This window comes from Zophobas morio, unplaced genomic scaffold (genome assembly GCF_036711695.1).
Source record: "Zophobas morio isolate AGI-343-1 ecotype UQ-CSIRO unplaced genomic scaffold, CSIRO_AGI_Zmor_V1 ptg000030l, whole genome shotgun sequence".
NCBI classification, from domain to species: Eukaryota; Metazoa; Arthropoda; class Insecta; order Coleoptera; family Tenebrionidae; genus Zophobas; species Zophobas morio.
The window spans coordinates 8609696-8632555 of record NW_026972135.1 but is presented as its reverse complement, the minus strand read 5'-3'; the positions used below and the strand labels follow the sequence as shown (position 1 = coordinate 8632555).

At 33.1% G+C, this 22860-nt stretch overlaps 3 protein-coding genes across 3 annotated transcripts; all 3 read left to right on the top strand.

Moving 5' to 3' along the window:
- The first annotated feature begins 44 nt into the window (after positions 1-44).
- On the top strand, positions 45-14567 carry LOC135138484 (probable multidrug resistance-associated protein lethal(2)03659). The gene is made up of 11 exons (XM_064068457.1): positions 45-95; positions 684-861; positions 7229-7380; positions 8481-8535; positions 9145-10159; positions 10207-10222; positions 10581-10731; positions 10779-11009; positions 11065-11913; positions 13116-13176; positions 14465-14567. The coding sequence occupies exons 1-11, from the start codon at positions 45-47 to the stop codon at positions 14565-14567; spliced, it is 2862 nt and encodes a 953-aa protein (XP_063924527.1).
- A 387-nt stretch (positions 14568-14954) lies between these two features.
- Positions 14955-19062, top strand: LOC135138483 (ATP-binding cassette sub-family C member 4-like). The gene is made up of 7 exons (XM_064068456.1): positions 14955-14959; positions 15455-15615; positions 15934-16090; positions 16314-17782; positions 17835-17915; positions 18116-18123; positions 18181-19062. Exons 1-7 carry the CDS (start codon positions 14955-14957, stop codon positions 19060-19062), a joined length of 2763 nt encoding a protein of 920 aa, XP_063924526.1.
- An 808-nt stretch (positions 19063-19870) lies between these two features.
- Positions 19871-22374, top strand: LOC135138481 (uncharacterized). The gene is made up of 2 exons (XM_064068455.1): positions 19871-19882; positions 20566-22374. Exons 1-2 carry the CDS (start codon positions 19871-19873, stop codon positions 22372-22374), a joined length of 1821 nt encoding a protein of 606 aa, XP_063924525.1.
- The last annotated feature ends 486 nt before the right edge of the window (positions 22375-22860 follow it).

Below are 22860 nucleotides of genomic sequence, written 5' to 3'. Positions count from 1 at the left end.
TTACGTATCTAAAAGTGACAAAAAGTTAACACACTGATAGTGTTATGAGTAGCTCGTTAACTCCAATGCCATTCATACAGTTTAAAAGCTACCAGGTAATTAAGACAACAAAATATATACAAAAAACTTTATAGCAAATGTAATCACTGTATACCCAGAGCGGCAAGAGTTATTCATTATAGTCACCTAAAAATTTCCTTAATTGATGTTTTATTCCACTTCATTTTTAAACATAAACATGAAAACATTTTACTCAGTAGTTTTAGTTTTCCAAACTAAAACGATTAGAAGTATATTTTTCAATGGATTCACTGAGAACAAAAAAAATTATAATTAATAAGACACCGAAAAATGTTCATCCCAAGGAAGAGGCGAATTTCTTGTCTCAATTTTTGTTCTGGTATAGATTTTCCACCGGTTTAGCTACATTATATTTGCAAATTTTAGTTGGCAGCTGAAAACAATTTTGAAGTGTTGGAAAAATGGAGTAAGTGATGACGACTTCATAACACCGACAAGAGATCATGAGACACAACTATTAGGAGACAAACTGGAAGCACTATGGAATAAAGAAAATAAATGGAATCCGTTTGGTAAGACTAAAATTTGATAATTCCCTCCCATTGGCTTGAACTTGTAGGATAAATGTCACAATTTTGATAACAATATTATTTTTGTTTAAGACAGAACTTTATGCATGGGCTTCTTCACCGGATAACCTCCCGAACATAGCGGTTAGGTTTTCACCAAAAGAGAATTACTATAAAGCTGTAAATGTAAAGGTGATCGATTTTCAAGAACAAAATCAATTACCGGAACAATTGCACAGTCTGATTCCAGACAGAAATGGCTGTCTTCATGGTTCAAATTCAGATCAATATAGAATATTTAAATTATTATTTAAGCGCCAACGAAAAACAAAATAAATAGTTTGCTCAATAAGCATTTAAAAAATCGATTTTTAATCTTATCAGTCCTAAAATTTTGATCATAAATCATAAGGTAAGATTATAAATTAAGTATGAAATATTGTAGAATTATGGATTTAAAATATGTAATTTTAGTGTATAAACAGAGTTTTTAAAATAAAAAGTTAAAAATCGAGTTTTTTTATTGAAAAAAAAAAAAAAATAGAACGCAAATTCGGCCCACTAATACTACTACTACTAGTATAACTAATAACTTCAGTAGTTATTAGTTATACTAGTAGTAATTTTTGATACTTCATGTTGGCGATTTTGGTCACATAAACAAAAATAGAGGTAAGAGGTCCACTAATAGTGTTCTGTCACGGAAATTTTCATATTTTAAATACCATCATTTCCTACACTGTAGCCTTCAGTACTTATACATCTTTAAATATAATCCTGAGGGGTAATAAATCTAAGCCATGGTAAGATGATATTTTAAAAACCATAAACCACAATTCACTATTCACTGCGTTTTACACTTGTAGGGGCAATGCATTTTATCTGTGTACCTGAGCAACCCGGGTCCGGTAGGCCCGCTGGTTGTATTTGTGTTATTAAATAAGAGTAATTTTAATAGTAAAAATATTTGTTTAAGGTATGTTATTACTTTTAGAAAATAATAATTGCGTGTTACATAATGATTAATTTTTTCAATTAGCACAAATTAGTTCTATAATCGACTAACCGAATGTTCAATACATATATTTCTCTCGCATAAATCGCAGATTTGTTACTGTTTTATATCTTTATTTTTCAGACAAATGTAGCATCTTTTCCTGTTGCCACATGTGTCATTTCTTCACTTTTTCATTGTTGGACCTAACGCGAGGCGGGCTTTGCCCTAGAATGTGCCGATTTTGTTTAGGTGTAATTATCTTGGGCAATAAAATTAATATTTTTTTGCGCTGCCATAGTTGTAATTGACATTTTACGTTGACACGTGGCGTGTCGAAATGGCAATGAAAAAGGATCTAGTGCCGCAAAATACAAAGGAGGAATTTAAGCTTTGAAAAAATAAATTGATTATCACAAAGTAATTACTACTAATTGATAATCATGTATCTAAAGTTATTATAACAAAAAGTGGCTCGAAATTTTAAAAAAGCGCAATTTAAGTTGTAATCTTAAATAGGGGAATTTGTTGATCAAAATTTGGATTTGTAGTAATTTGACAGTTGACACTATTTGATGGTTTGGTTTATGTTGTTGACAACTATTATGTTATTACTATTTGTTAGTAGTTCTTGTTAATTAAAAAAACCGTTTAAACTTGACGTTATTCGCAACCTCACGCTGAATCATAATCACAAGATTCTCTCTGATCTGGAGCCGCAAATAAAAATGTGTCCACTGGTAAGTATTTCAGACTTCTTGGGCTTGTGTCATTCTGCCGCTTTAAAAACGCTGTTAATTTATAAAATTTCGAATGATTTATGTTATGTTTCATGCCAAGAGGACTTTTCAGAACTGAATATATTGTCCACAGCGTGGAGGTTTTCATAATTTCCGACTTAATTTGGAAATAAACCACGAGCGTCGTTTTAGAAAATTCGCGTATTTTATTTTCTTCGCACCACTTGTTGAATTTTTGATATTCGGCTTCATATGGACCTGCAGATTTTGCAGGCAACAAATTTGCAGTTGCTTTATCTGCAATTTTCTGAATACGTGCACGATTTTCCATTTCAACTTTGAAATTCCAAATTTTGCCCGGACAAATTGACAGATTGGTATTTGACGTATTTGGTAATAAATTCAATACCAACATAATTTCGGTTCAGTAATATTTATTCTTTTAGCGATTGAAAAATGTTATTTTTTCAAAAAGGCAGCGCAAAAAATATTGTATGATACTCGCGTGAAAACTCCATTGCATTACTCACTTACATACAGCGCTCGACTGCGTCTCGCGCCGTATTCCCGTTCGTAATGCAATGGACCGTTTTCAACACTTGTAACATAAATAACTATTACAACCCTTGGTAGAATAATTTATCGTGATATATTCTCAGAAATCGTGAAACGAGATTAAAATAAAATGAGTTTCAACAAAAATTTGAAAATTTAAAGTTGCACTCTGGTGCTTCCGGCCTGCCAGGCAGCCTTTGATCCTATAAAAGGGTTAAAATACCTTTCTAAGAAATTGTACTTATTTTGCCTTAAACGGAACCAGCAATTCTACCTAAAATGTATATACCTGCCGCACCGGGATAGACGATTAACGGACATGGTCATAAAAACATCGTAAGCCGATATTGAAGAATAATAATTTATGACAGGTTGCCGACAACAGACCTTCAGCACAGAATAATCATTTCCCGTATTCTTTTGAATTATTAATTTTAATGCTGGAGATAATTTATTAGATATACTCAAACACAATTTGGACACTGTAGAATGGGAATAAAAACAAAAAAAATATTCTTTTTAAGCGTACGTAATAAATATTGCACAATTTGCGACACATCAAACAGCGAAGCGATGGCCTATTTGCAGGAAAAAAGAAAAAAATTTTCAGTCTTCAATAACTATGCTACAGTAAAATGTTTATTTGTTAAATTTAATACCACAATCTCTTCTTCTGCACCTGTGGAACGGGTGTTTAGTAGCGGAAACCAAATTCTGACACCAAGAAGAAATAATTTAGGTGACAATACGTTCGAAATGCTGTTAATTTTAAAAAAATCATTAAACAATACATACAAAAATACATAAACATGTTTTCAGTTATTTTATTCACCAGAGCTTCAAAAAGTATCTGTTTTCTTGTATCTGTATCTAGATACATTTCGAAAAAATCGAAAACAATCTGTATCTAGATACTTTTAAAAGTATCTGTCCCGAACACTGTTCATACTGTTTAAAACCTACGAGGTAATTAAGGCAACGAGTTATTTAAATAAGGCTATATAGCTAATGTAATCACTGCCAAAACCAAAAATACTCTGAAATCATGCAAACCCCATATACCTGCCATATATCAAAGTGTGACCAACATCTCCCAGGTGAGAGATCTGAGGCGCGAGATGTTGATTGGATCGCACTACAGTGGCTGACGAGTTTGAGTTTCATACAATTTCAAGAAAAACAAAAAATGTTGGTTTTTAAACAGAATGTGTGGTTAATACACTTCCCGCACGTTCGCGTATCTGGTATTTGCAAATATCCACTAAAATCTAGAACAATGACAATTGTATTAAAATTAATAGACAGCGGTAAATTTAGTTCCGCCACTGGACATGCCCAGTTTCTAGAAACAAATTTGTGGATTCCATAAAGTTATGTACTTTGTAAAGCACGAAATTCGTTTCTGAAAGCTTCGACAGTGTTTATGTATCTCATAGCGGTCTCCAAAGTTATCGCGGCTACAAGCGGCAAATAAGAATCTATGTAACCTACAACGTCTGCGCACTGCAACTTGCGTAGACAACGTTTTAAGTTATGGCCTTGATTTTCTGTATCAACGTGAAAACTTAAGTGAAAGTACTTAATACATTTTTTGTATTGGAAATTGTTTCTAGTATTAATAAGATGCATAGAGACGGCAAAAATAGAAACAGAATAAAAATACGTTACATGTAAACATAACTTTCGATAAAAATTAAATAAAAACTAAAATATAATAAATTTTATATCTTAGATTTAAGTATATAAAAAATGTTTCGTATCCTTATTGTAATCACATCATAAAAATTTTACGTTTCAACGGATTTATTTTATTTTTGGAACGAAACTAGTCTTTTGTAGAAATTTTTGTAAAAAATTAAAAGTATTTAATGTGTGAAGTCCTTTATAAAATCATTATCATTATTTGGAATAATTCTTGTTTTCTTTAGCATATCGTAAAGGGCGTGCAACATCGTCAGTATTTTATTTTCAGTAGTAAGTATATGATTTATCATATCAAATATGTAATAAATGTTTCTCCCGTCCCAAAAATTTTTTGGCCGTCGTCTGATTTATTTTTGTTGTTTTATTATCCATACTCATTTCCATTCTTCAACAATTAACACAATAAAAATTAACGAAACTAAAAGTTTGAAAATGAACCGAAATTTTCATTCACATTTCGTATTACTTTTTTGTTCTTTCGGCGATATAGGCAACCAACAAATCTCGCTACAGGCTGCACCACAGTATAGATATCAATCAGTAGAGACAGCTCGCCGTTTTTCGTGACCCGTTTTCGTGGGTGGTCGGCTTGTTTAAGACTGCTTTTCCGATAGAATTGTACAAATAGTATAAAAATGTATTTTTTTTGTTTTTGTTTTTGAATTTACTTATTAGGGAACACTCTGTTAGAAAATGTATTATTTAGTTAATTTAGTTTAATAATTCATAATGTAAATTGGAGATTCCGTTACAAATAAAATAAATAAATAAATAAATTTTCACAATAAAAGGTAAAATCTTTGTCCGCTGAATTTTCATACAGGATCCCTGTTGTGCGCGTTATTCTCTCCATCGTGTTAGGAATTCTTGGAAAAGATAGTAAACATAACACACTTTTTGTTTAAAAAGTCGTCGCAAACGGACAACAACGGTGGTTATGAAATAAATAATAAAAATGTATTATATATGATTCCGTTGTTGTGGTGAAATTAAATATAAAAATAATTAGAAACAAACTACACGTAACAAAAAATTATATAAGCGGACCTTCTCTCAATAAACATTTTTTTTATTCATCATGTATATACATATATTTTTTTTTGACCTACACAATCTTGAGTTTTATTTTGAGACGTTGCTTAACCCATAAGCAGTCGCGCCTGGGTAAAAATGACCCAAGCCGTACATTTTGTCAAATATCCTTTTTCCCTTAATCCCTATGGACTTCCGGTTTCATGAATTCCTTAATTATTCTTACCTGCGTCGACCCATACCAATTACCTGCACCGACAAATATGCATTTTTTTTGTAATAATTTTTTTTAAATAAAAATTTTACTTTATATGATATTACGCTTGCGGGTTAAGTTGTTAGGTAAAATGGGTTTGACTATATATTAACACGACGCCTTTGCCAAGACGCACTAGAAAACTGTTTTGGATGGATTAGGAAATAATATGGAAATTCTATTAACTCCACATCTAATCAATTTCAAATGGCTTTTAGAAAATTAATCATACAATATTATTTTGATGAAACGAACACAGGTAATCAAAACTGCGAGCCTGATATGGAAGAAATTTTAAAGTTAAATGTAAGTCGTCGTTTTGATGAAGAAGAATCAGTCACCACGATGCAGAAGATCACCTTAAAAGATTGTGATTATCACATTCACACAGCTGAACAAAACGCAATTAGATATATCTGTGGCTACCTAATTCGGAAATGTTTATTAGTACATAGTTGTAGTGAATGTGAAAAATATGCAAATGAACATAAAAGTTTAGACAACACAAGCATATATTCACATTTCAGAGCCTACCAAACGAAGAATTGCCAGTTATTTGGTAAATTATGTATGCCAAACGATAATTTCTTTTTTTTACATTTGTGAATTAGAGCAAATTTTTAGTGAAAATTTTGAAAATATAATTTTACAAACAACTACTTTGTTGAAATTTTTAAATTTATATAAGCAAGCTACATTTGTTCATCCGTGCCAAAACTTTCCATACGATTATTTGCTTGCTTTGTATGCTAGGATGAGATTATTTTAAGCACTAAAATTTGTAAATGCTAGCTTAAAATTTACAAATGCCAAAGGTGAAAAAATTAATAGAAAGAAAATAATTTGGCAGCATTAACTTTTTTCCTTTTTGTAATTTAATTTTTATTTTATTTATTTTTTCTTAAATAAACCTCTTTCTTTTTAGATGTATTTATTACATTATTTTTACAATGATAATAATTAAACCTCAAAATATTCGGGGAAGAATGTGCGAATTGTCAAATTGTATAAGTAATAAAATAAAAACTGTAACAAATCATCGTGTTTATAAATTAAATATCGACTTTTCTTTTTTCTTATTGCGATTCACGATTATCCGATTTGAGCAAACTACACAGTTTGCAATAAATTGCGTACACGAATCAATTTTTGAAGTTGTAAATGAAGTGATACTTTTTAAATTGGGTAGCGACATCTAGGAATAGTTTAGGCAACGACCACCCATGACGGCTTAAAATTCGGGTCAGAAAGAACAAAGGCGCCGACACGAGCTGTCTCTACTGATTGATATCTATACTGTGGCTGCTCGTTCAACATAGGCACCACCTATTGCATTAAAGCGTAACTGCTTAACAAGCTCATATTCATAAGTACCAAGAGGATAATACGTTCGCCAAACACAGCGTTCAGAAACGCTCTCCTCATTTATCGGTTCAACAACTTTATGTGTCTGATAGTTCTAGAACTGTTAGGGACGTCTTTCAGAAACCGGGCATTCTCGAAGAGCGGGTTTGTAAATGTACGATACAAAACAAAAAGCACTGTACTTTCTCTACAAATTTAAACATCCTTGATGATAAACCACTAATGAAACATATTTCGTTTATAACCTCCCAAAAAAATAATTAAGTCATGTTAGAATTATGCCGTTGTGGCATTACGTATTTCGTATGCAAAAGTTTGACCTCCTGCATATCCACTGGTAGAATTCTTATCAAAACTTGCCCCATATTTTTCACACATCAGGATAATTTGGCCGTACGCTTATCGAAACTGACGTAATCGACTCTTTTTTTATTGCCAGTATTTTACAATGATAATACAGTCAATTGCTTGAAAGTGGCTCTATATATAAGTATTTGCAAATATTCTTCACACTTTAATCTAAGCAACTTAACATTAGTTGACAACAAAAGGGCAGAGTTAAACAATATATTTTCCAAAACAATAGTTACTATTGAAAGTATTATGTGTAATGCTTAAATGGACTACCACAAAACAAACAAAAAATCAATTAACCCGGAGAAAAACAGACATTGGTTCTGGAATTTATTTTTTTTGTAAGTTAACAAAAAAAAATTGAACTATGTGAGTAATTACGAATTTTAGATATACAAAGAATACATTCATCAAGGGTTACAGAACAGACCTGACTCAAAATGATATATATGAAGTGCTTCCCGAACATAAGTCAAAAACATTAGGAGATAAATTAGAAAAGGAGTGGAAGGCACAAATGGATGAAAATAAGACATCTATACCTAAACTTCTTTGGAAATGTTTTGGCAGACAATATCTTCTAATAATATTCAGTTTGGTCATCCCAGTGACAATAACGTATGTGTTTACGATAACGCAATAATAATTTCACCTCGTTGTAATCATTTGTTTAGGTTCTTGCAACCAAAGATACTAAAAAAATTCATATCATATTTTACACCAGGACACAATAATCTAAGCAGAACTGATGCAAGCTTGTATGGACTATTGTTGATCGTAGTTACGGTTATAAGACGTCTGCACCTACACAACTTTTTTCTAAGGCTTTCAGAATTTGGGATTAAAATGCGTGCTGGATTCACATCTTTAATCTACAGACAACTTTTAAGAATGAACCCGTCAGTAGTTCAAAGTGGCAAAATGATAAATCTCATAACCACAGATGTGAGTGAATTTGAAGAAGCTGTATCTAAAATAACCAACATGATAAAAGATCTAACCAAGATTGTGGCAGTATGTTGGGTTCTATATTCAGAAATTGGATGGTTATTTCTTATAATTCCCACAATAATTTTTATCACCATGTTCGTCAATTGTAAGCAGGCACAAACTTACATAATCATTTATATTTTAAATTTTTTCAGCATGCATTGCAACTTTAGTGCGTAAACTTAAATTGAAATCTTTGAACCAAACTGATCGAAGACATCAAATAATAAAAGAAGCATTAAGTGCGATAAAAGTGATCAAAATGAACCTTTGGGAGGAAAGTTATGAAAAGAAAATTGCTAAAATCAGAAAGTAAGGTAGTAAACAACTGATTAATCGTATGCTTTTTTTTTATTTCCAGTAAAGAAATTCGGCTTATACGCAACATAAATATATTATTATTTCTAAAATTGGTCCTATCTGAATCATTTCACAACGCGTCTTGGTACATAGTTGTAGCAATATCCATATGGTTCAACATTCAATCAACCACCGGGACATTATTTCTCATAATAAACAGTCTAACTATTGTTTCATATGGCATGAAAGGCAATTTTCCAACAGCGATACATGAAGTAGCTACTTTAATTGCCGTATTTAAACGGATTGGACAAACACTGCGAATTAAGAGTGATGAATCATTCGCGGAAGACAATAAGCTTTCAGCAAGAATCAACTTGAATTTAAAAATTCATACTGCACATAACCATACACTAATAAATTTGAAAAAGTGTAACATTGCAGGAGGAATAACAGCAGTAACAGGACCTATTGGCAGTGGCAAAAGTCTTCTGTTAAAAGTCCTGACAAAAGAATACAAAAATGTAGAAGGCGATTTAGAAGTCGTTGGCAGCATTTCTTACGCATCTCAAGAACCCTGGCTTTTTCCATCGACCATCAAACAGAACATCTTATTTGGAAGTAGTTACGACGAAAATCGTTACTTAGAAGTTTTACGAGTTTGTGCTCTACTTGAAGATCTAATTTCTTTAAGCGATGGTGATTCCGCCCTTGTAACTGATGGCGGAGCTAATCTAAGTAAAGGGCAACAAGCTAGAATAAATTTAGCGCGGGCTGTTTATAAAGAACGTGACATATATTTATTAGATGATTGCCTGGCTAGCTTGGATGCAATTGTTGCAGATTTTGTATTTGAGGAATGCATTAAAAAATTTTTGAAAGACAAAATAGTGATCTTGGTTACACCATCTGTAAAGTACGCCAACAGGTCTAACAACGTCATAACAATGAAAAATGGTAAAATGCACCCGATCCAGTGTAAAACCCCAAAAAGTACGGAAACTAAAAGTATGATATATATTGAAAAAGATAAAGCAAAGAGCGGAAAAGAAGAGTCAATTGTGGAAGAAAGCTTTGACGATGAAACCCCACTGATTAAAAACAACAAAGTGATGAAAGAACTATACACGGAAACGAAAGTAAAAGGAAAGGTTCAATTCGAAACTTACAAAAAGTATATTAAAGAAAATGGAGGCATGGTCAAAATGTCTTTAGTTTTACTTCTCACCGGAATAATTCAGTTTCTGAAAAGTTCAATCAATCAAATGGAATCCGTTTGGTAAGACTAAAATTTGATAATTTCCTCGCATTGACTTTAACTTGTAGGATAAATGCGGAACAAGTATTGTTTAACAATGTCACAGACAAGAAAATCTATATTGAGGCAAATGAAAAACGCCACCAAATGCTATTTTTTCTACCTATAGTTATTTTAACTGCGACCATATTAATGTCATTAAATACATACTTTTTCTGGGTCCTTGCTGCCAAAGCTTCACTAAAGCTTCACAATTTACTTTTCGCTAAGGTGGTTCGCAGTTTTATGCAATTCTTTGACAAAAATCGAATAGGAATTATTTTGAACAGATTTTCAGAAGACATTCTGTACATTGATGAAATACTGCCCTTGACGTTTTTCCTACTAATGGGTGTAAATAGGTTAATTTTATAAAGTGATTTATAATATTCCTGAATTTTAGTATTTTGTCGGAACAGTTGGAGTTATTATTCTCATAGCTACAGTTAATGCATCGTTCCTAATTCCATGTATTCTGATTAGTGTATTCTTCGTTTTAGTACAAATGTTCTACTTAAAAACTGGAAATGCCTTAAAACGGCTGGAATTCTTAAGTAAGCATAGTAAAATTTTTTTTTAGTGATAACTCCCGTAATCTTAGCACGAAGTCCTTTAATTGGATACATCAATGCTACTTTAGACGGATTGACAACCATAAGGACCTCAAAAATTCACGATACACTGCGAAAAGAATTTGATCAACATCAAGATTTGCATACTTCCTGTTCTTACATGTACACATGTTGTGAGAAAGCATATCACATGATACAAACAGCCGACGAAATAATTCTCCTTTCTTTCGCAATTATCCTTTTCTTAGCACTAGATGACAGTAAATTGAAAAAATCTTGGAAGCCGAGTGATACTAATTAACAATATTTTTTTAGAAATGGCAGCAGGAAAAGTTGGACTTGTTTTGTCGCAAATATTTAGTTTGGGAACTTCAGAGCATCTCTTTTATCGTACGATGACTAGATTTGATAATCAAATGATAACAGTAGAAAGAGTTTTGGAGTACATTAAACAAAAACAAGAAAGCAGAGAAGGTTTAATAATGGAACATTGGCCAAAGGAATGTGAAATACGGTTCAAAGACGTGTCCCTTTCTTACAAGAGCGACCAAGACCATGTTTTAAAACCTTTAAATTTCGCCATAAAAAATAAACAAAAAGTTGCCATCGTCGGTAGGACTGGTTCAGGAAAAACGTCATTAATTTCTACACTCGTCCGACTTTACGATTTCGAAGGAACCATTTTTATTGACAACGTAGACATCAAAACACTTCCACTGGATTTCCTCAGATCAAAAATATCTGTAGTTCCACAAGAACCTACCATGTTTTCGGGGACCTTACGCGAAAATATTGATTCCACAGGAAAACATTCAGACGATGATATTTGGAAAGCTATTTCAACCGTAAATTTGTCACTCTTTGGAAATTTGGATGAGAAAATTGACATGAATTTGAGCATTTGTCAAAAACAACTCATTTGTGTGTGTAGAGCTCTCGTTCAGCGTAACAAAATTGTAATTTTTGACGAAACTAATGCCAGTGTAGATTCCGATACTGAAGTTTTGATACAAAAAATAATATCAGAAATTTTTGCTGAATGTACAGTCATCGCAATTATGCACAAATTGCGTCACATTTTAGATTTTGACCTAGTGTTAGTTCTAGATAAGGGTGTAATTATTGAGTCTGGTGATCCGTCTAGTTTGTTGAAGAAAAAAAATGGTGTGCTTAGCAACTTGTTTAAAAAACAATAAAATAAAAAAATTATAAAAGCAAAAAATGGATATATGTTAATTAATTAATAGAATTACTCACTAGGTAATAGGTAAATTTAAAATGTTTGAAATAAATCATATTTTTTATACCTTCTTGGTGTAATATCATCACATTTTTGGTGGGGATGAATAGACAAGTTTTCTAAACGTTTTACTACGAACTTTTTGGAAGTTTGACAATTGATTTGATAACTCGAGAACAACAATTCGATTTTTCATGCATTTTCTTGAGAAAGTTAAAGACATCATTGCAAAAACTTATTAAATAAATAAAGTCAAAAATATGCTGCCTTTATGAAACTCAGTTTGTTTTATCCCAATAGTGCGCTTTTTTCAATAATTCAACATTGCACAATATATCAAAATATTTTCTTTGTTAGTGATATTTAATAAATCCAAACTTTGAATCAGAACAAGAAAACATTTGTCATACAGCGTGATTCATCATAAATGACGAATTTGACCTATCCCGATAGGAACTCCAAAATTTAGTTTTCTTCTATTAATAATAATCGTAATACATTTATTTCCAACGGACATGGCACCCAATTACAGGAAATTAAATATACCTACAATATATAAAAATTAGGTGTAGTAATTAATTATAAAAAGAGAAAGAAGAAACACTCAAAATAACTAGTACTCGAAACAATGAATAACACTCTGTGACATAAATTTGAAGGAGTCGCAAGGTTCGCAAAGGTTGCTGACTAAATTAAAATTATTGCACATAAGAATCACTAGTGACTTAATTAATACGTTAGTTCGGCACGGATCACAATATTACAACACCAATTTCTACTATTTATTCTAGGTACTAAGAATTCAATTTTATTCATTAAGTAAATGCAGTGAGTTTTGTTATTCATCAGTCCGTATAACAGTTTAATGCTGCTTATGGTGCAAACAAAAAGCCAAACAAATTGAGTTGACGAACAAGAATATGGTCTATTTGATCTAAATCTTTGTTGAAATGAATGCATGAAGAAGGCAAGTGGATCTCTTTTCGACAAAGCTATGTTGAAATGGAGAACTAAAGCTTTTAACTTTAAAATAAAGTCGTTTGTACACAATGGATTCAAAAATTTTTGAAAAGTTAGAAATTCTCAGTATCCTATCAATCTTATGTTCTTATATTACAATTTGTAGAATGTGTAGACGCTTTTAAAGAATTCACCAAATGCATTAACGATATCTTGCGGTGTTTCAAGTTCTTGACCTAGATATCTCATGAGTCCTGGGATTCTAGATTTTCCTTTTCTGGATTGAATATACGTCCAAAATTTTTTGGGGTCTGATGAAATTGACGATTGTATTTCGTTTAGATACCGGAGATAACCATTGTGAATTATAGATTTGAATTTAGATTTATAATATTTAGAACGGTCATAACAGTGTTGGGTTTTAAATCTTTTAAATTAGTTATGTAGGGTTGTATTTAGTAGTGGCGGTTGATCACCTTTTGAAATGGGGGGACACAATTTGATTGATGAGTTAAATATGAAGATATAAAACAGGTTGTCATTACCAATTAATAGACGAAATTGTGTGACGGAAATAAATACAAAAATACATTCAATAAAAATAAAAATGGAATTCTCCACATACCTTTTTGCCTTCCGTGTTCATGCCATCTAAAAGTTCATTTTGGACAGTTTTAGGCGTTCCTTTAAAAACCGTTGCTTCTTTCAAATGATCTGATAAAGTCCAATTCAGCCATAAAATCAATCAGACCTCGAAATATACCTGGATTTTGTCATGTCCACGTAAAGCAAATTCAAACACTCCTCAAAATTTTATGCACATTATCAATCGGCGTAATATATGGCGATTTTTGTCGACCCTTGCGCTATGTGCCCGAATTGTTTCCGAATGTCTGTATTACCGAGAAGATTATCCAAGAATATTTATCATAGGTACGTGTAGAAGGAAAATTAAAACCCCCGATAGTAACTCAATCCTCCAGAGCACGATGGCAACGGGCTCACAATCCAGTTGTATCAAGCGCATATCAGGCGGCTACGACGTGTAGTTTCCATGGCAACGGTGTAAACAAAACATCTAAATCAGCCATGATTCGGTCCATTCGGTCTCTGTGCCGGGCTTTTATCAGCATTTCATCATAAATAACATATCATATATCCAAGACACATTTTTTGATGCAAGTCGAAGTAAGTTTTGATTCATTTTATGCAAGTGGAGCAAGATAAAAAAATTAGTTTTGATAATTATGACACAAATTTCCGGACAATTTTTTAAATATTGAAAATTACTATTTTGCTATGTCCAGTGTGGTTGTAGACGTTGTAATTTTGGGGAGGCACGTGCTCTAGTGCCACCCGGCACCAGCCGCCCCTGGTATTTAGTCGAAATGTTTTAGTAATTTCCGCATCAAACGACAACGTGACCGTGAAAATTTGTTTTGTTGTTTTTCAAACCACATAGTTTTGATATTTTTAAATTTACGGTGAATCACCCTATATGTACAACGCTGACAGTGTTATCGATAGTACCGATAGTAATAGTGGAAAAATATACCTAAATGGTGGAGCTTGTCAAGTCCAGTGTCATTCATACAATTTAAAAGCTAGCGTCAACTAGACAACGAGTTACTTAAATGAAGTCTCTAACGAATGTAAGGATTGTGCTACATTATCATATGTATGTATACAACTGCAGAACTCGTTCCTTAGAGTCACATATTTTTTTTTTGTTTGCTACTGAACTCCGCTGCTTTATTAGACTTCACTTCTAAACTAAATCATTAAAGCATTTTAGTATCAGTTTTGCAAACCAAAACGACTAATGGATTCACCAAAAGCAAAAAAGATCACAATTAATAAAATACCGAAAAATGTTCATCCCAAGGAGAAGGCAGATTTCTTGTCTCACTTTTTATTCTGGTATAGATTGTTCACCGGTTTAGCTAGATTATAATAACTTTAAACTTTAGTTGGCAGTTAAAAACAGTTTTAGAGTGTTGGAAAAATGGGGTAACTGACGACTGCTTCATGACACCGATAAGAGATCATGAGGCACAACTGTTAGGAGACAGACTGGAGGCACTATGGAATAAAGAAAATATTTCAAGAAAAAAACCGTCTTTTATCAGATTATTGGCACAATTTGTAGGTATCAAATATGTGCTTTTTGGTTTACTTTTTTCTATAGCCGATACACTATCAGTGTAAGTATAAAACATACATACAAATCGTTTGTAAATACCTAGTGACGTAAACCATTACCCTATGTTTAAACTTGACCTCATATATCATTCACACTGGCATAATAAAAATACACGCCAAGAAAAACTATCAGAAAACCTAAAATTTAACTAGAATTTTCCAATACACTGTTCAACATGGTTCTAAATAACGACGTCAACATACTTGGTTCTAAACAATTAGTTAATCGTTACAATAACCCTCAATACAGACGTCACGACTGTAAAAAAACAAGGTATTCACTGAAAATACTGACTATTCCAGGTTCCTACAATCACTATGCATGAGTAAATTATTGGAATATTTCTCAGAAAACAAAAAACTTACGACAAAAGAAGCATATATTTATGGAATGGCCGTTGTTTTATCTAGTCTACTTCGAGTGATAAGTTTCCAGTTCCATTATTTGGAAACTTTCAGCACTGGTTTGAAAGTTCGTTCATCTTGCTCCTCTTTAATTTATAGAAAAATTATAACTTCGAAATTCGCTACTATTCAAAAAAATACTTTAGCACACACATTAAACTTGTTCTCTATCGACGTTGACAAATTTGAGACGGTTTTCTGTTATCTTCACCGCATGTGGAGCGGTATTTTGAAAATGGTCGTGGCAACATTGTTGTTTCTTTCATTGTCTAGTTATGAAGGAGTCGTTGGAGTGGGAATAATAGTAATTTTTTCACTTTCTCAATGTCAGTATAATTTTTTATCATTCTTTCGAACGTAACCTAGCTAAATTTCAGGGTTTTTTTTCACGAAAGCTGCTGTTGAAAGACAAAAAATGACCAGAGAAAGAGACAGTCGGATACGAATAATGAACGATATTATTTTTAGAACGAGAGAAATTAAAACGTACGCTTGGGAGACGCCTTTCGCTGAATTCGTAAATAAAATTAGGAGGTTTGAATTTTCAAAATCAAGTCACTATTATCAACTGGATAAATTTTAGGTGTGAACTTATCCATATGAGAAAACTGAATCACATATGGAACGAAAACACTACAATTGCGACGTACCTTGAGAAAATATCTGTCTACATGCTTATTATACTTTTAACAACGACTGGTACTCCTTTAAATCCACAATTGATTTTTATGTCTATAAACATATACAATTTACTTAGAATATCGATGCAGCATTCCATTTTGGCTGTTAATTTAATGTCAGATTTGAAAGTGTGTATAACCCGTATTGAAACATTTTTGCTTTCGGATCATGAATCAACAGTTGACACACAAAAAATAGAAGGTATACCATGTTGTAAAATATATGCTCATAATTTAACAGCTAAATGGAACCCATCACAAGAGGCGGCGATAAAAAACGTTGATTTTATACTTGGTTGTGGTCAGTTAGTTGCACTTACCGGAGACACAGGGAGTGGAAAGTCTTCTTTACTTCAAGCTATATTGCAAGAACTACTTATAGTCGATGGAAATATATCCCAGGATGGTTTGATATCTTATGCATCGCAAAATCCATGGGTGTTCTCGGCAACCATCCAAGAAAACATTATATTTAATGAAACCTTTAACCAGAACAAGTATTTGAATGTTCTTAAAATTTGCGCTTTAGAATATGACATCTCTCTTTTTTCCCACGGAGACAAAACATTGGTGGGAGAAAGAGGAGCTATGTTGAGTGGAGGCCAAAAAGCCAGAATTAACTTGGCACGAGCTATATACAAAGATGCAGACATTTATCTTTTAGATAATCCTCTAGCGGCAATGGATGTATGTGTCGCTCAACACATTTTTACTCAATGTATTTTGCAATATCTAAAAACCAAAAGTGTTGTACTAATAACACATAATTTAAAATTTCTCAATTATTCCGATAAAGTGTATGTTCTGGAAGATGGGAGGGTAACGTTTTCCGGAAAATATGAAACATTAAAAGATTTACCAAATAACGTACAAGAAAACAATAATAAAACACCGACAAAACTTTCAGGGAAAAGTTATAAAGCCCAAAATGAAACTAAAGAACACAGAGGTAGCGATAAAGTAAACACATATACAACATATTTATTTGCAAATGATAGCAAGTTCTTCGTCGTTCTTCAGCTCCTCCTTTTCATTTTAACTCAAGTTTTTGTAAACGGTTCAGACGTGTTCTTGTCTTTCTGGATCAACCTGAGGCAAAATCCTTCTAATTTCAACACAACAATACTACAATACTTTTCCGACGTTAAATGTTTGTACATTTACAGTGGATTTATTCTAATAATGCTATTTTTGTTTCACATGGGTTCTGTAAACTTTGTAGAATGCTGTTATATGTGCTCCGTTAAGTTACACGATACGTTGTTTAACAAAATTCTATATGGGACTATGAAGTTTTTCGACAACCACGCATCTGGTCGAATTATTAATAGAATTTCTAATGATATAAGTGCAATCGATGAGATCATCCCCAAAAACATGTATCAAGGTGCAAGACAAGTTTGTTCTGTGTTAGGTGTTTATGTTGTTGTCAATGCAGTAAATTATTACATGATTGTACCAACGTTGGTTTTGTTGGTAATTTTTTATTACCATATGGAAGCTTTCCGGCCAGTACTTATCAAACTGAAGAGAATCACCGCCACACGTAAACATGTAGCAAACATACAGGACTATCTTCCATTAATTTCATTTTTTAGGTAAAAGTCCTATTTACACTCACGTGGTTGCTACCGTTGACGGATTGACAACCGTCAAAGCTTCAAAGGCTCAAAAACACTGTTTGTCAAAATTTGAACGCTATCAAGATTCTTATAACGCGATTAACTATCTGCATCAAGCTCTCCACAGTTCTTATGCTTTTTGGACAGAATTCATTTGCATGTTATATGTAGCCGTTATTGTATTCTTTCTAATAATCTTCAAAAAAAGCAAGTAATTAGGTATCTACATCGACGGTATCCTTACCCTCGTTTTTTAGGTGATATGGTAGGAAACGTTGGTTTATCCATTACACAATCGCTCTTATTGATTTCGACAATACAGTACATGATTAAGATTTATAGTGATCTTGATTCGCAGATGACTTCAGTTGAGAGAGTTGCCGAATACGAAGACCTAACAGTCGAAGACATTAATAAAAATGAAATTAATCCTCCCAGCACATGGCCTGCAAACGGCAAAATTCTGTTTCAATCAGTCTCCATGCGATATTCTCCCGCAAAACCGTTTGTCCTCAAAAACATCAATGTGGAATTTCGAGCTGGTGAAAAAATAGGAATCGTTGGCAGAACTGGTGCTGGAAAATCGTCTTTGATAAATGCGCTCTTTCACTTGTACGAATTCGAAGGAACAATATTAATAGACAACGTCGATATAACAATGGTTCCTCTTCGCAAACTGCGATCTCGAATAGCGATTGTTTCTCAAGATCCTGTTCTTTTCTCAGGTACTATACGCGAAAATTTAAATCCTTTCAAAGAATTCACGGACTACCAGTTATGGAGTGTTCTAGAAGAAGTAAATCTAAAACAGATTGTTTCAAATTTACCCTCTGGTTTGAGCAGTTCTTTCTCGGAAGCCAGTGTCGATTTTAGTACTGGACAGAAACAACTAATGTGTTTAGCTAGAGCTATTTTGAAGGAATGTACAATTATTGTTCTTGACGAAGCAACTGCCTTTCTTGACTTAGACACCGACAAATTAATTCAAGCCACAATTCAGAAGAGATTTCATAAGGCAACGATTTTAAGAATTGCACATAGATTGGACAATGTGATGAATTCGGATAAGATCGTGGTTTTAGATGATGGTTGTGTTGTGGAATTTGGCACCCCGAATGGACTTCTACAAAACATGAATGGTTATTTTTACAAATACGTCCATGAATATGAAAATTCTTCGTTAAATATACAGACCTATATTTGAAAATTATTTCAAAAATATTTAGCAGCTTTTCTTTTCATTTTATGTTATACTTAAGTCGATATTACGCGGAATTTTTGTAAAGTAATGTTTGTAATTATTTTTACCATATTATAAAACAACACTGATTAAATATATTTACAAGTATTAGGTATATATAAGCACTTTCGCTTAATGAAACTCCTTCTATTTTTTTCTTGGTAATAATCTGAATTTGTGAAAAAGTGAAAATTGAATATAAATTCTCCTTTTGGACAGGCAAAACTGAACTTAACAAACTGTAACTTTCGTGCTTGCAATAACTTTTTTCCTTTGTCATCTTACTTGCATAAAGGGACAAAATACGATAATGGGAAAAAACGTGTTCCTACTACATTTGTCTGTGTTTTCTTTTAATTTTTTCTTAAATATTGAATTTATCATAAACAATGACTTTATAATTATTAGATGTTACACAGTTCACTAATATTAAGTGGTACACAGTTGTGGTTTTGCATAAAACTTTTAACAAATGTAACGCCAGTCCCCTGTCCCCAGGCGATATTTACAAAATGCTTCGTATTGTGGGCAACTGCTGCATTCATGTTATTTACGTATAATTTTTTTTTGTAAACTCAATACCGTGAAAATTTATTTAAACATGATTAAAAGTCTTTTAATTGCTTTATTGTTGCACAAAAAAAAGTAAATAAATGTGTTCCTACAAATGCATCATTTAAGATTTGATAAGCATTTATGGATATTGTTATCATCGTTTTTAACTGAAGAAGCTGTGACTGCTTCTGACAAGTTGACAAAGTGAGTGAAAAAAATGACCAAACAGGTAAGTTGTCTGTTGTTGTAGTTTTCACGTTTTATTTTGCATGATTTATTCGTAATTTGAAAAAATATGTTTTCTAAAGTAACGACGGTCCCCTCTGATATAAACGGTATTTTCAATTTTATAGCGTAAGTATTATGTTTGTCCAATAAAGCATTGAAAACAATTTGTTTAAATAGTTATGTGCTAAATTTCAGATTATTGCGAATTACAAAATATATAGGGGTGAGCGGGGCTAGTAGTCACAGGGGCAAAGTGTCTCAGAGCTGATAATTTTTTTGCTAATATTCACTCTAAGTGGCGACCTCTACCAATGAATTGTTTTACCAGCTAAGAATTAAACTACAAACTTTCAATACAGTAATCTGTACCATGTGGTGTTAATGGCTGAAAAAGTGTTATTCCCACGTTTTAGTAAAGTTTCGTATGCCGAAAATTATGTGGTAATACAGTTGTTTCTAAATTAAAGGTAAGTGTAAGTAATGTATTTAAGTTAGTAGATATTAAGTTGTGTTTTTGTGCTAGAATAATGCATTTACATTGACTATCAATAATTTGGTGGATTTTCATCGATAAAAATGTCGGTTGGGGCTAGTTGTCACACAATCTGTGGGGCAGATTGTCACTGTGACAACATGCCCCCAACGATAATACTAAGTTAAGACAATGACCACCATTCGTTGCAGATGGTTAGAACTTACAAGAAGAAGACGGACCGATATATTCCCCCCGCAGATATTTTCCTCAGAGCGGCAAGGGATATTCGAAATGGAATTTCTTCCATAAGGAAAGCTGCTGCAGATTACAACATCAATTACAAAACTTTGTCAAGATTCTGCAAGAAAGTTACTCCAGAAGAGTTAGCGAATAATATTACAAAAGTACAGATGGGGTATCAAAAACCCAGACAAGTTTTTAGTGAAGAGGAAGAAATGCAGCTCGAAAATTATTTAAAAAAAGCCGCAGATATTTATTTTGGTCTAACACCCAAGGAGGTGAAGCGACTTGCGTATGATTATGCCAAAGCTCTAGGGAAAGTCATGCCACAAAAATGGATCGACACGCTTATGGCAGGTCCAGATTGGTTTTCCGGCTTCTTAAAAAGGCACCCCAGGTTATCAATCCGTACACCACAATCCACAAGCTTGTCAAGAGCTACTAGTTTTAACAGAACGAACGTGGCAGCCTTCTTCGACAATTTGGCGAATTTATTTGATCGTTATTCTTTTCGTCCTACAGATATATACAACATGGATGAAACCGGGGTAACGACTGTCCAGCGTCCTGACCGTATTGTAGCCAGAAAGGGATTTCGGCAAATTGGTGCAATAACTTCTGCAGAAAGAGGGACGCTGGTGACTGTTGCAATTGCAGTCTCTGCTTCAGGAAATAGTATTCCTCCTCTATTTATTTTCCCGAGAGTCCATTTCAAAGACCATTTCTTAAGAGGAGCACCTGCAGGAAGTATTGGAGCAGCAAATCGCTCAGGTTGGATGAATAATGATATTTTTCTAACTTTTATGAAGCATTTGGTTGCTACAGTGAAATGTACGAAAAAGAGTCCTATTTTATTACTGCTAGATAATTTGGATTCACATCTATCAATAGCATCTTTAAATTTCGCCAAAGATAACGGAGTGGTCATGCTTTCATTCCCTCCTCACTGCAGCCACAAGATGCAACCACTAGATAGATCTGTTTTCTATTCCTTGAAAAAATTCATTAATTCAAACTGTGATTCATGGTTAAGAACTAATCCTGGTAAGACCATTACCATCTACGATATTCCAGGCATTGTAGGAAATGCTCTACCATTGGCACTTGTTCCTAATAATGTAACATCTGGATTTAAAGTGAGTGGCATCTATCCATTCAATAGAGATATTTTCTCAGACCAGGACTTTCTTCCAAGTTATGTAACAGATCGGCCAAATCCAAATCAAGAATCTGCCAATTTGTTACAACCCGTTGAAATGACAACGAACACTTCATCACCTTCAACTTCTGCTCAAGCAGAATCTTGGAGTTCGACAAGTGCATCTTCGGCATCTACCATATCTGCGATTGAGTCGGCTTTTTCTCCAGAAGCTATTCGTCCCTTACCAAAGGCTCAAGAGAGAAAAAACACAAAACAGCAAAGAAAAAAGCGTAAATCTGCTATTTTAACGGATACCCCAGTTAAGGATGAACTTGAGGCCGAGCAGGTTGCAAGAGCGAATAAAGCTGAGAAACCCAAACGAAACTTGTTTTCTGAAAATTTTTCTGTTTCAAGCAACAAGAAAAAGAAATACCAGAGGAAGCAGCATAAGCAAGAATCTTCATCTGAAGAAGAAGAAACTTTTTGCTTAGTGTGTGACGGCAACTACAGTAATTCAAAAGATTCTTGGCTACAATGCACCCGGTGTAAGAGATGGGCACATGAAAAATGCGCCAACAGAAATCTATTTTATGTGTGTCACAATTGTGATTCCGATGATGATGATGATAGTTCATAAAAATTGTTATACATTTTTGTAGCACTAAGGAGTTTTCGTTATTTTTTTATATGCTTATTGAGTGTGACTCAAAATTCAAAATATTTAGTTACCTCAACTTTTCCTCTGATTTTTGTACTGACTTAATAAAAACATTGTATTTGCGATTTTGTCCACTTTTTTAGCACGTGACAAGTTACCCCCTCCCGAGGGACAACAAACCCCGTCATGGGGCAGGTTGTCACACTTTGCACTCTGGTACAAACTATTTTTTTTTACTTGAACTACTAAAGATTTGTTAGTGATCTACTTTTTCTACGAATCTCAACACTTGTGTCTTTTGTATCAAAATTCCTTTACTCATGAAAAATAATACATCCGGTAAAAAAAAAATCAAATACAAATTTTGTGACAACTATCCCCGCTCTCCCCTATATTAAACGTATTTTGTAACGACGGTCCCCTGTATCGCCGGTCCCCTTATTTTTACTTTTACCGATAAATTCT

What these genes read in the sequence shown, in the direction of transcription:
- LOC135138484 (XM_064068457.1), top strand. Translation starts at nt 45, where the DNA reads ATGAGTAGCTCGTTAACTCCAATGCCATTCATACAGTTTAAAAGCTAC. An exon ending in CGGGCATTCTCGAAGAGCGG is followed by an intron (nt 7,381 to 8,480) that starts GTTTGTAAATGT and finishes ACAACTTTTAAG; the next exon opens with AATGAACCCGTCAGTAGTTC. An exon ending in AAAACGGCTGGAATTCTTAA is followed by an intron (nt 10,732 to 10,778) that starts GTAAGCATAGTA and finishes CCGTAATCTTAG; the next exon opens with CACGAAGTCCTTTAATTGGA.
- LOC135138483 (XM_064068456.1), top strand. An exon ending in TTTGGAAACTTTCAGCACTG is followed by an intron (nt 15,616 to 15,933) that starts GTTTGAAAGTTC and finishes GCTAAATTTCAG; the next exon opens with GGTTTTTTTTCACGAAAGCT. An exon ending in GAAGAGAATCACCGCCACAC is followed by an intron (nt 17,783 to 17,834) that starts GTAAACATGTAG and finishes TTCATTTTTTAG; the next exon opens with GTAAAAGTCCTATTTACACT.